Source organism: Anopheles moucheti, chromosome 3 (assembly GCF_943734755.1).
Source record: "Anopheles moucheti chromosome 3, idAnoMoucSN_F20_07, whole genome shotgun sequence".
NCBI classification, from domain to species: domain Eukaryota; kingdom Metazoa; phylum Arthropoda; class Insecta; order Diptera; family Culicidae; genus Anopheles; species Anopheles moucheti.
Window position 1 is genome coordinate 65903331 of NC_069141.1, and position 17089 is coordinate 65920419.

A 17089-nucleotide genomic window follows, 5' to 3' on the forward strand; every position below is an offset into this window, starting at 1 on the left:
GAGGGAAGCCGTCACCACCAGGACGACCCGGGCCCGCTACACCTTTTTATGCAGAAGCAAGCCGGAAAAACGATTGATCCATCCGGGTTGGTCACACACGGCCGCCGGTGGACGGACTACGCTCTCCCCAATGCTCGGAGTTACTCACTGCCACCCATCTGTCCCGGGAATGATTCTCGCCCGATACAATTTGATGTTGATGGGTGTCTCCTCGGGTGCCCTCTTCCGTACCGTTCCTACTTTTTCTCACGATGGTTCTTCTTTATGGTTCCCGCCATCGACGGTGCGGTTTGTTTACCACTAGGAGGCACTTTATCACAAAGTGTTGACATGTGTATGTCGAACTTCTATCAACGTTTGGAAGGAACACAACACAGCAGAGGGGGAAGTATGTCCAGGTGCAGTATTAGACCAACGGGGAAAAAAGGATAAAACTGTCCGCTGACAACACCCCGCGTCACAACAAAATGTGAGGTCTGTGCAGTTGAGTTGCTTTATTTAGCTGAACGATTCCCACCAACCATACAATGTAACAATTTTCAGTTTGCAAATGTAGGGAGAGTCATATTTGCATTAGCCAAATCAATCTTTTTATTGACAAATGTCACACTTTCTCTTGGTTGGAGGTAAAGAACCATTCAACAGCGTGTTTTGAATCCACTCCACTCTCTAATGGGATCCTGTCTCAAAATGGAATTTCTGGACAACGTAGCCGAATAACCAAGTCATTCCAAGGATTTCGACGACATCTCACCAGACCGCTCTCTCAAGAACTCTAATAAATGTTCCCACTTACAGCCATACTCACAGATGAAGTGTTTTAGTAAACACTTCATTACAGGATGACTCGGGGCGCAAAACGTTTAAAGTCTTACAATAAATCACCCAAACTGAAGGGTAATGGGTTCATCGTGGAAAATATCCTTGATCCGCGCCGTCGCCGTGGGTAAGTTTTAAACGGTGTCCGCGCCTAATTAAGCATCCATTCCTGCGCCGGGGGACTGGTACGAACGATCATCCCCATACATCTAGGGATGAATGAACGGTTCTCGGCTACACCCACCCGAAAATGTCCGAGTCGAAACCGAAAAGGGGTTCATCAATCATACCACCAAACAGCTTATAAAACATTAAAACAAATTAAAGTTCTAAACCTTTCGTACCTCGCGTTGCTTTAGGTTGCGCAATCTGTCTGTCTGCCCGCAATTTACATTTACTACGCCATATTCCGATATGAGGCCAAGGATCGACGAACGCGAGAAGATGTGTTTTTTTTTTGTTGGCCAGCTGTGTGTGTGTGTGTGTGGAACGCTCAACTCTGCTGGCAGTTAAACTATTTCTAAATTATGATGTTGTTGTTTTTGCTCTCAGTTGCTACCAACCGGTTCCGAATGGATTTGTCCTAAGAATATTAGGATGACATTTCTCACCAAGCACCAACGATACGGTCGATTGAAACTGTACCCAATTGGCCTTCCCGAAATGGTGACGTCTCCGAAACTCAGGCAACGACGGGGCCACACAAGCGCAGGGGGTGTAGAAAGCACCAAAAACATCGGCGATCGTCATTTCAACGATGTTTCCGGCGCAAAATCTCTCAACAAAGTGTTTTTCAATTTTGTCAACATTGGAATTTAATTGGGTTTCACATTTCGATGCACATCTATAGGCCGGAACATTAGGAGAAATATGTTCATAATAATTTCCAACCCGTTTTTGTCGGGAAGCCGGAAACCACCTCCTCAACCCATCCGCCTGACACGTCCATATAAATAATGTGAACACCCCGTTTAAGCACTTTTGGCAACGGGCCAGCAAAGTTTTTAAAGACCACACACTGTCGATGAACTGTCTTGAATGGAAAGGACACAACAACAACCACCCGGTGCATAAGTTGCACCTCTAATAACTCAGAGACGGCATCCGTCTGGGTACGGGTGGACATCCATCTCTTAATTAACATTACCCAACGACAAGGCTGTCGATAGGATTTGCGAGATTGCAGCACTCGCGTAATAATACTGTTTAATGAAATGTAGCCACAGAAAGGGGACTTATTGGGTTTGAACACAGAAAAACCTTCTCCCCCCGAAGGATAGCGAAGGGCACGTTTTTAGTGGGCATGACCTCTCCCTCAGGTACGGGATGTACCGGACTAGTAATTAGTGCCCTTTGCCAGGTACTTCGCACATTACGTAAGTGCGCATTCCCGAGTGCTAAAATCACACCGTTGTGTCAATTATTTTTATCTCCACCATGACCGATGCATAACAAAAGTGTTTTCCCTTCCGGCCACCGATGAAGCAGGTTACCGAGCCGCACAAGCCTAACAAACCTAATTTAAAGGGACCGTGTGTATTTCCCCGTGTGTCGATTTTTAATTATCACCCTGTACACTGCCACAGAACAAACCACAGTTCCCGATAGGATCGGAGTGGCGCGATCTAGTTGCGTACCGATTTTTTGTTGCACCTGCGGGAAACATTCAATATCTGGTTTTAATGCACTTCATTACGGTGGGAAGAACCACGCTTCTATGACGATGTTTGCCAATTTATCTAACGTACATTTCCTTACCTTACACACACGTTACCGGCACATATTTTATCTTTGTACTGATAAAGTAACGTCATTTTCACTGCCGCGCCACCCCACATGATCTGGGTGGGTGTGCTTTGTTGTTTGTGTTTGGTATCGATAGCACGGAGCTACACAAAACAAAAAATTACACTAATCGTACGTTCCGCGCCACAATCTGAACCGGTTTGGGGGTTGTTTTTTGTTTTACAAAACGTTCACTGGATATCATTCACGGACGAGAATGAGAATACGAATGCGATGTGTGATGTCTGGCCACTCATATTAGGCGCTCTTGTCACAATATTCGACGCAGTTTTACCAAGGACATAACAAAAAACACCCCCTGCCCCAAGGAGATTGGGAAGACACACTGGCAGGTAAACAAACGCCTTGTCTAGTACGAATGAATGTCACCTTTTTTGGTCAACTCGTTCGAATCGTCCGGATGGGAAGCATCCGTGACGCGTTAATGACCTTGCCTTATCGGACACTACACACGCGACCGTGGGAACGTTGTTTCTTTACTCGCAAAACAATCTGCTCTAACAATGCACACAATTAATGCTGCGATCCTCTGATCAAAGCAGCGATCTCTTCTCACAGCACCCTCACACGCGCATTCCTGAATATCCACACATCCAATTTCCCGGTGTCCTCGTAGCTAACTTCCAATTTGCATCCGTTCGCAACCGTTGCCGAACCGAGACTGTGGGAAAATCACAGATCCGACACAATATTTAACACGATCGATTCCATCCTCCCACCCCCCTACACACAAACACGCGATCTCTTGTTGCTCCCGGTTCTCTATAGCCTGCACCGGTGCCAAGCACCGGGAGATGAGCGCACCCGTGGGGGATGGATTTTGTGTTTTGCCCTTACATTCCTTGTCTGTTTCCTAGCGCGCTGACTAACTAAGTTGACTTGTGCTGGTGTGTGTGTGTGTGTAGGTGATCATCCGTGAGCGCATTTTGCCACGGCGCCTCCACCGAAAGACAAACAGACACTCGCAACAGGGTTGTATTCTCGCGGGATGCTGATGATGATGCTGCTGGTGGTTTGTTGCTGCTATGAAGAATTGTGCTGTTTTTTTTTCTTCTCTTGATGGACGCAACAGAAATAAGCAAAACCGGGGCCGGATCTTTGATCTGATTCTGTTTCGCGTGCAGTGCGATCTTTCACAGTGCGTCATTTGGGAGGACTCTGAGGGCCGGCGATCTAGCTCGCCTAACTAACTGTTATTAATATAAAAATAATTTCAAATCAATTGCAATATTATGTCAATAGACTTTAACATTTCAATCCAGTACGATACAAAGTACCTGCAATACACATTTGGATTGTATATTTGTACATTTAAAACCCGCAGTGAATGGGCAACAGACGGCCTTATCACTTATAGCACTAACTTTTCTAGGGTCAGGTGGCACAAAACAGAGATTGCAGTACAAATTGTTTAATTAAACATTACAAGTGCCAGTCGAAGCAGTCTTATTTATGATTAAACCATAGCGGGAGACCCACCCGGTGGTGCATTTGGTAGCGGTGCAGATCTTCACACGACTGGGACCGGTCCAAAATCCCATCCGGACCAACCCCTAGTACTCAGAGCAGACTATCTAGCTGCTACAGGGCAAATCAAGTCAAAGAGAGCCTAGACATGACAGGCCTCTAGATCTCTTGAAGTTGTTGCGCCCGCTATACCAAGGCATTAGGCCATGGGGGACGGGGAGCTCCCTCTCGAATTGATGATTTCGTTATCCTTGTGTCAAATTTGCTATCAAGAGTAACTCCTATGTCCTTAATGATATTGCAGCGGAGCAATTTTAAGCCTGACATTGATAAACACTTATCAACAGAAATTGGAAGGTCTTTGAACAGGTACCAGTCCGAGAAGCCATCAATCGATGATTGCAAGGCAAGACAATGACGAGAACACCTTCCAGCAAGAAAAAGCCTAAGATCGTTCGCTTATAATAAACATTCAGATTCCCTGAGTACCGTGGAAACGTCATTAATGAGCAGCAAGGGGGTCCTGTTGAACGCCTGAAAAACTCACGAACTCCCTAGGTACGGTTTTATCGAGTTTTACACGATAGTGGCGATTGGTGTTGTGATGCAATTCTAGCCACCATTGTGCATGCTTCGCCAACAGTAGCCGGTGATTCATCCGATCAGAAGTGGCCTTAAGATTCGTGCATATGACATACATTTAGGATCCGGAGGCACGACCATTGACATTTGGGCATGAATTTCACAAAATTTGTGGTCAAACTGCTTTGTTGCTGGCTGTTGGCATGATGAGATCTATCTGTCTGTTGAGGCATGTCTAGGAGCGTTGATCGAAGATATGAACAAACAGTTCAGTCAAAGGATCACTGCAGTTGGATAGCAGTTAGCGTGTCATCAGATCAAGGATCAGACCAAGCGCATATACGGACACGTTGTAAAGAGCCACATCCAATGGTAAGTTGGCGGCATCCGTATCGAAGGAACTCTTGAATAAGTCATCAAATAAATTACACAATGCTTCTTTATCACACGAGGTGATAACAGGTGGTAAAGAGTTATTTTTGCGTTCTTCCAAAAACTTCTCGGGTTTCTAGACAATAAAGATTGCATGAAAAACAGAAAGCGGACGTTATGTGCAGCGATGAATCTCAACCGTGAGCGTGGTGCAATAAAATGTTTGAAAAAATGGAAACTAAACAAGCATACGGAATTTAAACATTACCAGTACCAGTATCATCATCATCAACAACGCAACGAGCGCAGTTAATCTTAGTGTCATACCCATCTCGTCGTGCGGTACATTTACAATGCAAATTAGAACGCTCGGCAAATATCCAAGCGAAGGGAGAAACTCGCCCCTCAAAACCACCCGGTGTCGGAAGAAAGTAAAATGGGAAGGTACAATTAATGTGCGATTTTTCACACTCTTCGTGCGCAGTTTCCTGTTTCCGCGGCCAAAAGTGGCCGTTTTTCGATTAGCATTTCCTTATCCGCTGCTAAGGTCGGCATTGGCGTGATCGAAAAGCGGGTGCGAGGATTCCTCCAATTTCCGACACCAGTTTAATTACCCACGATCTGTTGTCGCTGTGCTGTTGTGCTCCATGGCAAGGAGAGCAAACGGTGGGCCACGACTATCTCTCTTGCAACGTCCTTCTCCACCGGAATGAGGGGACAAATCACCAAACGAATTTTGTCTTTGGAGCAAGCAGTGCTAGAAGCGATCAATGGGGTGGAACGCGATAATTCCACTCAGGGGTCGGCACACCTTTCACGAATAGGACCAGATAGTGGGAAACAATGTTGAAGTTGCGAACCAGACACTCTAAATTGAATTTTCAAGCTCATTAAATAGGTGATATCATGAAGCAATTGTAAAAATATTCTTAAAATATTACAAGTACGCCTTTTCAAAATTATTATCATGAACTGTCCGTATTATGATTATTAACTGACGGCGGTTGTTTTTGAATATTTCATCTTTCTTTTAAATTACTTTTTTGCTTTTCGTTCCAATGTGAATTAACAATGATAACAATGTTAATATGGACGGCTTGGTAGCAGCGCCGGTCTTCACACGACAGGACATTTCCAAAATCCCATTCAAACCAATAGAAGAAGAAGTCTTTATTGCCGCATGCGTTCTGAATTTCAGTGTTAAAGCAACCATGGTAAGCTTACAGACCGATCAAGAATTTATTAGTTGGGAAGAGACGAGCATAGAAATTATGAAATAAGACACAGTTGATGAGGATTATAATTCTCATATAAACATTGTTAGTGTCCTGATCTTGTGTTGTTTGAAGGGCCTCGCTTTGCCGACCCCTGATTTAAGTGGAAAAGGGGAAACGGATTGTATTCTTCAGATTGAATCCACCCGTCGATATGTTTTGACTAATTGTTCACGAGAACCACAGTCTTCGCTTTCCACGGAAGCCAGAAAGTAAGCAGGAAGATGACTTATCCCGGGCAGTTCCGTCACGCCTAGGCAGGGAAAATTGGCTTAGAGAACTGATAATTGAACGGTAATCAATTGTCTGGGAAAACCTCTCCGTCTAAGGTTTGTTCCATTGCGTCTCGCGTCAAGCGACCAGCATCATCCAGCAAACCCAAACGCAGCAATATGTAAATGGGAGCGGCGGTAACATTTTCTGACAGCGCTAGTGAGAAAAAAAGAAGCGTAACACCATTTGCATTGTCGGAGGCAAACACACACCGTGCGTCACAGTTTTGGAGGAAATGACGAAGAAATGTGTTGCGTGCCACCCGTGCGCCGTCGTACGATCATCACGCGGCTTCTCGTACGAATCGGCATCGTATATCATATGCCAGTGGACCCCTTCTCCGTCGACGATTCCTCGCACGCGTGTTTCGATGGTCGATGGGGTGGTTGGTGTTGGAGAATGAAGCTATAATTACGATACACCACCTTGATATGTCAGAACGGCAAAGTGTTGCAGTTGCATGGAGACAGCATCAGAAGACCATCGGGGTTGCAAAATTCGCTAAATGGCAACGAATTTCACAAGAATTTCGTCTACCATTTTCACGCGAGAATGCTATTACTCATGAACATATGCCGTATATGCGTGGCGCGCTGGTGCCCTTTGACGGTGCAGATAATTCCAGGTACGCTGCCCCGCTCGTTAGACAAAGTACAACACAGCAGTCACAGCGAGTTTCCTCATTAGGACCCCCGGGGAAATATGCATGCATGCATGCGTGTAAACATACATCTTCATCTGCAAGAGAATTCCTGGCAGGGCCATACCCACCACACATGGGACCGAGTGGGTGCACACGCTTTTTTTTTTGTTTTTTCATCCCCCTGGCAATACTCACGAAGCATTACATGACGTGTACAGTGTGGCGCACAGGCAGGATAAAGAGCGCTGCTCTACACACTACAGATGACCCAAAAGAAAAAAAAATAGGGTTAGAAAAAGAATCCTGTCCTTCCTGTCCGCCGCGGTTCCCAACGCGCCACCAACCGGGTGCCAACCAACCACGGGTAATCGGACTCGGCCATGGCCGAGGATGATGATGAGGTGGAAAATTGCTGATTTATTACACTACACTCATTGTCAACGGTTTTCAAGCCGAGAGGCAGGATTAACGTCGGTCAAATGGAGTCTCAGCTATTTATACTGCGATGAACCCCGTCGTGTGCAAGCATCACCCTTCATTGCCTTCTTCTACTACCTACTACTACTACCTGCCGTTTAGTGTATCAACCGTGCTGTTTCTCTGCTTGGCAAAATTACCAGAAAGCAAAACGGGGTTTCATTCTAACACAGAAATCACAACCATTTGGGGCACAGAGACCGTAAGGGGTAAAGGTCACCGGGATTGCAAAACCGTTGAAAGCCGAACACACTCTCGGCCGGTAATGGATGAGCTACACACAGAAGGAGTTGCGTTTGTTTTGGATTTAGATCGGCCTGCAAAACCTGGCCGTTGGGCGTACCAAACTTTAACCTTCCCTTTATACCTTGGGGGTCGCGTCAATGGGATTTATAAATTTTAATTATCATTTTACTGTGTAACTCTCACTTCGCTTTCCGAAACCCGAGCATCAAGACCCGCCTCATCGAAGGGGGGAAGGATACTTTTGTACGCAAATCAAAAGAATGGCACCACATTGTAAAGCATCTGGGTGATACGTTTTCACAGCAATTGTTTGCTTTGTTTTTGGCCACTTTAAACCAACCTTTCGAGCAACGCGGCGTGTGCTTCATGTCGGAAAAATGTTAGTACCAGCCTCAGGGGATCGCTGCTTCTGGCGATGGCGTTTATACTCCCTCGTAACCACTGGTTACTTTTTTTTTGCTCGCCAACGATTAACCATCTTCTACTTAGCGAAATTGCACTCAACTGTACCATCATTTAGTTACCTTGGCGCCTTCCGTCCCGGTGGTGGTAATGTTTTTTTGTTTATTAAATATTTGCCACCTAAAACTCTTCCCCATCGGGCAGATCCTTCTTAGTTCCTTCTTAGTTAGAGGGGAAGATCATCTTTATCATCATCATCATCAACATGATGCTCTTCATCAGTGCTCGAGCTTAATGTGATTTAACCAAAAGCGTCCAAATAGCCCCCATGTGCTATTCGGTCGGTCAAGCAGTTGTTGCTCACTTGGGCTCTTGTTCCGGAAAATCGGACAATAAATAGTCCCGCTACCACCTCCGAGTCTTCCCTGTACCTCGTTCGTGGCAACACTTATTGGTACATATTATTTCCGAGTGTCCATCGTAGCCTGCCGGGAGCGCCCGTTGGGTAAGGATTGTTGTGTGTGCTACTAGCATCTCGTTTCCTTCCTCCCACCAAATGGGAAACTTTGACTACGAGCGCTAAGTTATTAGCCTCCAACCCGATCAAACTCGGTGGTGCTTTCCAGAGCAGGAACACTTCCACACTGTGGTTCAATCCTCAATTTTTGATGTCCGTAAAGCCCCCGGGAGCGCTGGTTTGTCTGTGAGTCAGCAACGACCATTACTGACCACAGCGGGATACGTACTGCCGTGTCGCAACGTACCAGAAAACACGCAATTTCTTACGTACCGACCGTCGACCGACAGGTCGAGCTTTCGTCACATTTTTATGACACACTCAACGTTTAGCGAGGATCAACAGAAAAACATCCTTCACGCCGGAATAGTGTGCGGGGGGCGCTAGGGCGCGCTATTCGGCAAGTGTCTGCCACTTGTCACAAAAAAAAGGATTTCCTTAGCAATATACTAGCTGTTTACACACACCTTACCGTTTACGGTTGCTTACGGGTGTGATGTATGCTCGCACGGCACCGGTAGACAAGCTGTTTTGTCGGTAAGGATATAAACCACCCTAGCGTGCTCGTGCATCGCTTCCCGGCTAGCCTTCTTCATTTGGCAGCCAACACGACCGGGGCGAATGACGACGTTCTTCTTGACCGTTTGTCATAAATAAGGACATCGCGATGGTACTCAAACCCGATGACGAGCGATGTGGCTATCCCTGCCGGAATGGACGCTCTACGGTCTCGTACTTTGCGGGTTTTCTAGAAGCACCATCCTTTACGCGCGTCTCACAGCCACATACATCAATATTCTGGCAACGTTTTATCGACTCGGGGCTCGAGGTGTATGCCAGCACCGAATGAACTATTCATAAGGCATGCGTTCCGTGCCCTGTCCCACAGCCCAACGAACAGGACACCATTAATTTTCATCACGCTTTACCTCCGGAAGGACGGTGAACGCCAACATATTGGGGACGTGGCGTGTAAAAAGGCGGCTTTGTGTCATGGCGTTGAGTTGCTACGAGATTTTGTCTAGCTGGTGGGCTGGCTATCGAAATAAACGATAGCGCACTCGGAGCGCGTTATGAATTTGTGAAGGATTAGTGAACGCAAACGAATGACCATTTGTCCGGGTGGCGCATCAATTTATCACAGGTGGCCTAAAGCAATAATTGCAATCAATCGACTATACGTAGAGATAAAAGCTTTTGCTAACACGAAAGGTGTGTTTTGATTTATGTATCTTTCCCTGATGGTGATCACTTAAATGCGCCGTAGCCGTTCCTAACCGAAAAAGAGTTCCTGTAAGTATTTCTTGCGTAGTGACAGATCCATTTTGACTACACTAAGTATCAATCCCACTTCCAGGTATGTTGTCGTTGTTTTTCTTCATCTGCAACTCTATCCATTTGCAGTGCGTGAAACGAATTCAAGCAAATGTACAAACACAAAGCAAGGCTTGCAGCGGCCATCCCGGATATGTTTCGTCCGACAAGGGTCCGCGTGCGATATGGCGCTTCTTTCCGCACTACAAAGACCGGAGCCGGACTTCCAATCAGGAGCAAACGCATGGGCACACAATTCGCCAAACAATTCAACCGATGGTTCGCCATCACACACCGGAGCGGACCGATGTCAAACTTCCTTTCAGGTTTCGCAAAATTCTGACATCCCCCGGTGCAGTGTGCGCGGATACATGATAACGGCATGAAAAGTAAACATCGATCGTGCAGGGCATCGGCGCTGTTCCCGCGTGCTGACGAACAGCTGCCTTCGGTACCGATGATATGGTGGTACCGGCCACTACCCCGGATCGTTCCAAAATGGTAAACATGTACGTCCACAGCAAAGCACACGGAGGACACACACAATCGATTCGATTTTACTTTTCGCCCCGCTTCGTGGTCGCTGGGCCCCTGTGCCAACGGAGACACCATAAAGGGAGGGGGGTGGAAGACATCTCTTCTATGCAAACAGTGGCAGAAAACCACGGACCACCAACACTGGTACAAATTTAACCTCTCAACGGCGACAAGGCGATGGCTCACAAACCGGAAAGAAGAACAAGAAAACAGTACAGGAAGGCGGTACACGACAAAAGGCAGTTTGATGAAAAGCAAACTAATGCTGCATGTTTTGCACTTACCCGCTGAAGCCTTTCCGTTTGTTGACGGGCGACGTATGCTGGTTCGGTAGTATGCAATCATTTTCCTGCGGCACTTCTGCAAAGAGTAAAGAGCAATACAAACGTACGATGTCAGTTCAGTGTGTTTGTGTGCGGTATGATATGAATACACGAGACCCGGGGTTTGGGCCGGCTCGCTGACGAAAAAGGATCGAGAGGAAAAAAACAGGAAGCGATAAATACGAAGGAAAAATCACTCCACAAACTTATATAGTGGTAAAGTTTTCCAATCGCAACGCGTATGGGATTTTGGAAGACGTTTTCGAGTGGCACCGAATGGCGCTTCGGAAGTGTGTGATTGAAATTTTACCATTTTGGCCCGGGAGGAACGCATGGGTATTGTCGATATGGAAACATTAAAAAAAACAGAACTGGGTCAATCGGAATGCATCCATACCGGACACCAGTGCAGTTCAGCATTTAAACACCCTTAAACAACTAAACATTACATAAAGCTCTTCATTTATTTCGAGATATGATGTACCACAGCTTGCATAATGGCCACCCAACGCCTTCTGTTGATTCATTCCGACCATTCCCAATGGTCTATTAGTAATGTTCATTGCGCAAAAAAAAAGAAGGAAAGCATGCAAACCATCCACTTCCTGTCTACGGGGCAGCGCGAACAACTGCATCAAAACTCCTTTCCTCTGCCAATACACAATCGGCCGATTTGATGGCAGCAGCTCTATTTTTAAAAAAGTCATTAAAAATTATTGCCTCCCACACATTCAAGCGAGCCACTCCACACCACAGTGTGTGAAACGCACTGTGAGAAGGAAATGCAGTCGATGCTCGTCTGCCAATACAAACTCACGATTGTTGCCTGTGTGTCGCCGCGTCTGCTGCATTTTTGCATTTTCCAATGGCCGACCAATTGGCTGTCATTCGAAATTATTACAAGGATAGACACCAACCCAAGCACTAAGTCGAAGCGCGAATCGCCACGCGGCAAAACGGTCCGGGGTCGGTCTTTCGTTTGAAATCAAATGCAATTTATCATTCCCATTTCCATTTGCCGAGAGGGAGTGCCGTTTGTTTGCTTCTCTTCATCTTCCTACCGGTTCCTTCCCCTGCCTTTGGTGCTTGGCGTCATTCTACACCTCCCGGAGTTCGCCAGGAAGTTTCCTATGTTTACTCTGGAGGGATTAGAAAATGCAACCTTTCCTTCCCCGCAAATTGTTTTGGTGCTGCTAGCCAAGCCAGTGAGCCGTTCCGAAGTGGGCAATTGTAGTGCGATCGGCCTAACGTGCCGGTTCAGTTACATTTGTGCAGTTCCAGATCCGTTTGTCCAGCTGCTTTAAACACCACAAGATGAGAATTTCATGTCACCCCGGAGCAGGGGACAGAGCTCAACCTTGATCAACTGCTGTACATAATAGCTTCGGACGCCTACTCTGATGGAAGGCTTGTGAACATTCCTTCACCGACACACGATAGCCTCCACGTAGATGCGGCAGTCAGTTCCATTTATGGAGAAGATTTAATTTAGAATAGCTATTTTAGGAGCTAAATATCCTTCCGTACCAGTGAACATTAAGCGGTCGTATCGTTGTGGGAATATGACTGTTTGTACTTCGGAATGGATTCCCGTGTCCCGATCACGGGATTTTATTCTAACGTTTTCTACAAGAGAAAATGTTTATTAGATAATTCATTTAATCATTTAGGGGTGGCTCGCTGATATAAGGGTAGCGACGCAAATTTACACACGACAGGACCCGGTCCTCAATCCCATCCAGACCAAGCCAACTACGGGTAAATAAAGTCAGAAATGGCAGACCTAAACCTCTTGAGGTTGCTTCTTGATTTAATTATTATAATTTAGTCATTTAAATTCGCTAAAAAGAGCACAACGATATTTTTCAAACCTTTCAATCACACACTTAATATTACGGATGACGAAGTTCTAGCATTTTGGAATACCGTTCTGTCGCAAATCAATTAGTCACACTAAAGAAGAAATCGTTTGAAGAATAATCGGAATGCTAAAGCCACGAAAGTCAGAGCGATATTGCAAACGTAAAAGGAAAAAAAACTTCAGCAATACGGTCAAAGAACCAACGAGCGCTCTAGAAAGACACGTCCAGGGACGGGTTGTTCGCTGTGCTGAATCTATTCGACCGAAATAATTACCATTAGCACAACTGACCTAGTTAACAAGGGGTGCTTGTATTTTATACGGAACGAAACCGATGTCATCCCCCGGAGGCTAAGCGAATAGATCAATATCCGAACATCGAGATCGGATCAGTAAGCTGGCGAGGCAGCGCTTTCCGACCCAGTGTAGAATCTTGGTGCCCGGTGGTGAATCGATCGAACAGGGGACAAACTTGATTCAGTTATCAGGACATCAAAGCATAGAGCACTCTCAACACTCTCAACTCGGTAAAATGTTTCAGCTTGCGGGGCAAGGGCTCATTTAGCCGTGTCCTTTGCGGTTCTTACATCCAGTCCCAAACCACGTCCCGCGGCTTGTGCTCCGAATACCGAACCCGGCAAATGACGCATAAACGCGAGCATAAAGCATACATGGACAACTTATTTTTGGATCTCAGACCGCGATCGGTTTCAGCATGCTTCGCGGCATTTTGCACGCGACCCCGTCAATTTGTTGTTTTTATTTAACTCCTTCCATTTTTGTTGGGATTGCGGCCGCGGGGGAGAAGGGAGTTTTCTTTGCTGGGTCACAGGGGAAGATGTTTGGCGTACGGTACATGGGTGGTGATGACCGTGCCGCGAGACACGCATTGAAAATAACTCCGTGCCATAAGTCAAACTATCGATGATTTATCCCATTTTTGCGGCACGCACTACCGGAATAGTAAAGTTACCGAAGTTAGGTATGTGACGTGTATTAAAAATAGAAGCAATGTATGACTTTTAAATTATATTTCTTCGTTTAGGTACGACAAGATAAATCAACTCGATTCATTACAACATCCCCTGCATGGATCATGACATGCTGCTCTACGATATGAATGCAAAGCATTGTACTAGCTTCATAGTTGCAGTATAACATCAGGAACAGATCGCGAATAATCACGTCATTAATCGCACATTTCGCACTTAACTTTGTCCCACGCGGTTAGTGATATACTTGGAGGGTCAAGAATCATGATCCAGCGCCAACGTGGCGACTCAGGTCGCATGGGAGGACTATACATCAATGCGGCACGTACCTGTCACCATCTCTGCCATACCGCAGGAGCACGGAACGTTTAACTCAATCATCTCCAATCTCCAACAGCTAATTCCCTGCACTTGGCTTGATAAAAACCTTAGCTATAGTTAATTGCCATTCGGCTGGCTTGGCGCAAACGAATGCAGGCACCATAACCTCCAAACAATTAAGCACCAGCCGCAGGCGCATTGCCATTCCCGGGGTAACGCTTTCTGAATGCGGCGGCACACGGAGGTGGCCCAGGTTTCGCCAAGACAGACAGTGTGTTGTGAAAGAGTGCAACCCAAGACTATTCCTGCCCGAAGGGCAATTGCAAATTGGCATGTAATCTCGTCAAATGACTCGCAACACACACTGGACGCTTAATCGCAAACGGTTCCCTCGCCGTACCAGATGCGTTTCGATGTTTCTCGCACGGGGGTGACAACGTGCCGTGTTCTTCAATCCGAGAGGACAATCAATCTATTGCCGCTGGGCAGAAATCCATCCCAGTGCCTTTAAATGGAATGTTATGGTTTGTATTTTTGGTCCTTGAACGGCCAATTAAGCGACAATGGCAACATTCAATTAAACTACAATTCAGTAAATTAATTACTCTAAATCAAACTCCGCTAAACGATTCTTACCACGGGAAAGAAACACTCTCAAAACACGCACAAAAAATCCGTGGCCACCAGTTCTTTTCGCATATGGAACAATTTCCTTGCCGAATCATATATGGCTTATTTTGATAGCGCTTTATCGATGGAAAAAGGAACGAGATCGAAATCTTCCAACTAACGGCCTTCCTCTGCATCCAAAATCGCACCCGGGAGGGGGGCGCCAAACGTAAACGTGCGTTCGTTCGGTTGGTTGCCGTTTGCGCACCGACAGAAGGAAGGTAATTCAATTAAAAGGCGAACGCCGGCCTACCCCACTGGCTAACCTTTAACCCGGACACACGGATATTCGCCTTCGACGCCGCTGCACACTTTGACCGGAGGATAAATAAATATTCCCACCAAACGTGATATCCCACACGCACCGCCCACCACCACCTGCCTTCTTTATTGTGGGACGGCATGCCAAAGCCGTTCCGAATGGAAGTGGCACATTGTGGTCGAAAGATCTGTGGCATGATCCCGCCTTCGCATGAAAGCGTCTGGTGTTTCCGGTGGTTCAATATTGGACCAATAATGTCGGCGTTTCGTGGTGCGTGGGCGCGTGGTAGTGCGCGAAAAGTGAAACCATCAAACGCGCATCGGTCATCAATCTTGGCGACCGGCGCCGCAGCAGTGCAGTGTGGCGCCTCATGGGGTATGCGCGGCACACTACCGAGAGCGATAGCGGCACATCGCAGAACCAGCAAGCGAGCAAGAGAGATGATGGTGATTCAACCGCAAGCGTCACTGCACCGATATCCTCCGGAGAAGTGGCAGCCGGTTATCAGGAGTCAATTTCCGGCAGATGTGCCACCTCATCACGCACTTCTGGGCGACTTCGTGGCTGGTCGTGGTGTGTGCGTATTTTCGTTTCGTTCACCTCCCAGGAGATATGGCCGAAAGGAAAATGAAGACCGGGAGCCGGGAACGGTACCCGGTACGATGTGATGCTGATTCGATTGCACCGGAATCGACCGTAATGAAATTGTGTGGCCGCAAACGTGGCCAAAACCATTAGCCATTACCGGGCACCCCGTTTGATATCGTGACCAATTAATCGTAAGCCCACTTCCGGGTGTTTCCTGCTCATTTCGCTGGAAAAAAAAGACACGTAAGTAGAGGCGATATGCGTGACCGCACAACAGAAGCACAGACGCATTACCAACAGCGTCGAATCGAGAGTCAAATGCTCCCACAGCGTATCGGAATACGAAGTGATAACCCCTCCTAGCGGGCTCCTATAGGTTCGGCCGGTTTTGTCCTGTGCAGGGAAACACTTACCTCCCAGGGTGTCCGTGTCGCGCTGTTTATTGTTCAATTTGCTATGGGAGGATGGCAACGGTTTGAGGACGGTCACCGGTACCAGTCCCTCCTGGCTGTCGGACGCATTGATCGACAGACGCACCAGGCAGAAATCGGGTGCGCCCGAACAGTGCATGTCGACAATTTCGACCTGCTGACCTTTGCTGACGCTCAGCTCGGACGAGCCCGGTGTTGCCGTATGGTCCGCTATGACCCATGTCATCTCCGCTAATCCGCCCTGGGTAGAGAGAAGAGAAAGCAGAGAAAAATGTATTAGTACTTATATCCACAAGCAATGCACGAGAATGGGAAGTAAAGCTGGAGGGAATATCATGACGATTAGAATTGGTACGGCGAAACATTGTGGTACGGCGAAACACGGTGGAAATATTTTCCCTCGAGCCCTGGAAAGACATTACATCGAAATAATCGATTGCTATTGTTGGATCTGCTATCGATTGACGGAAGGCAGCGGGTACATTATGCGAACATTCAACTGTCGACCAGTGACGGAATGACTGAAACAAGCACCTGTGTGGTCTGAGGGTCACACCAGGAGCATGTACCAGCACATTTATGTACAGGGTGTTCAATAAGCTTGGATACCATTTTAAAATATTAATAATAATAAAAATAGATATTATTCATTGCTTCTTTATAACTTATACAACCTACCCCAAGAGAAAACCAAGATTTCATATTACTTCAAGAGCTTCCCATGTTGCTGACGCCAGAAGCTAGCGTCAGGGAATAGGAATTTTGAATTTAGATTTGAGAAATACCGTCTTGAACTGGTCCAAATCGATGTCATTGACAGAACCAAAACTAAAAATTAATAGTTTTCAAAAGTAGGAAGCTTGGGGACGACAAAATTGTGTTGAAAAAATCAGTTAAATCATTTAAAAACAGA

General features: G+C 46.5%; 1 protein-coding gene across 1 annotated transcript in view; it reads right to left on the reverse strand.

Moving 5' to 3' along the window:
- The window catches only part of LOC128303389 (triple functional domain protein), a 57890-nt gene that overhangs the window by 5848 nt on the left and 34953 nt on the right, over window positions 1-17089 (reverse strand). The window contains exons 8-9 of the mRNA XM_053040326.1: window positions 16159-16407; window positions 11014-11089 (exon numbers count right to left, since the gene is read on the reverse strand). Coding sequence (XP_052896286.1) covers window positions 11014-11089; window positions 16159-16407 — 325 coding nt within the window. The remainder of the gene's footprint in view (window positions 1-11013; window positions 11090-16158; window positions 16408-17089) is intronic.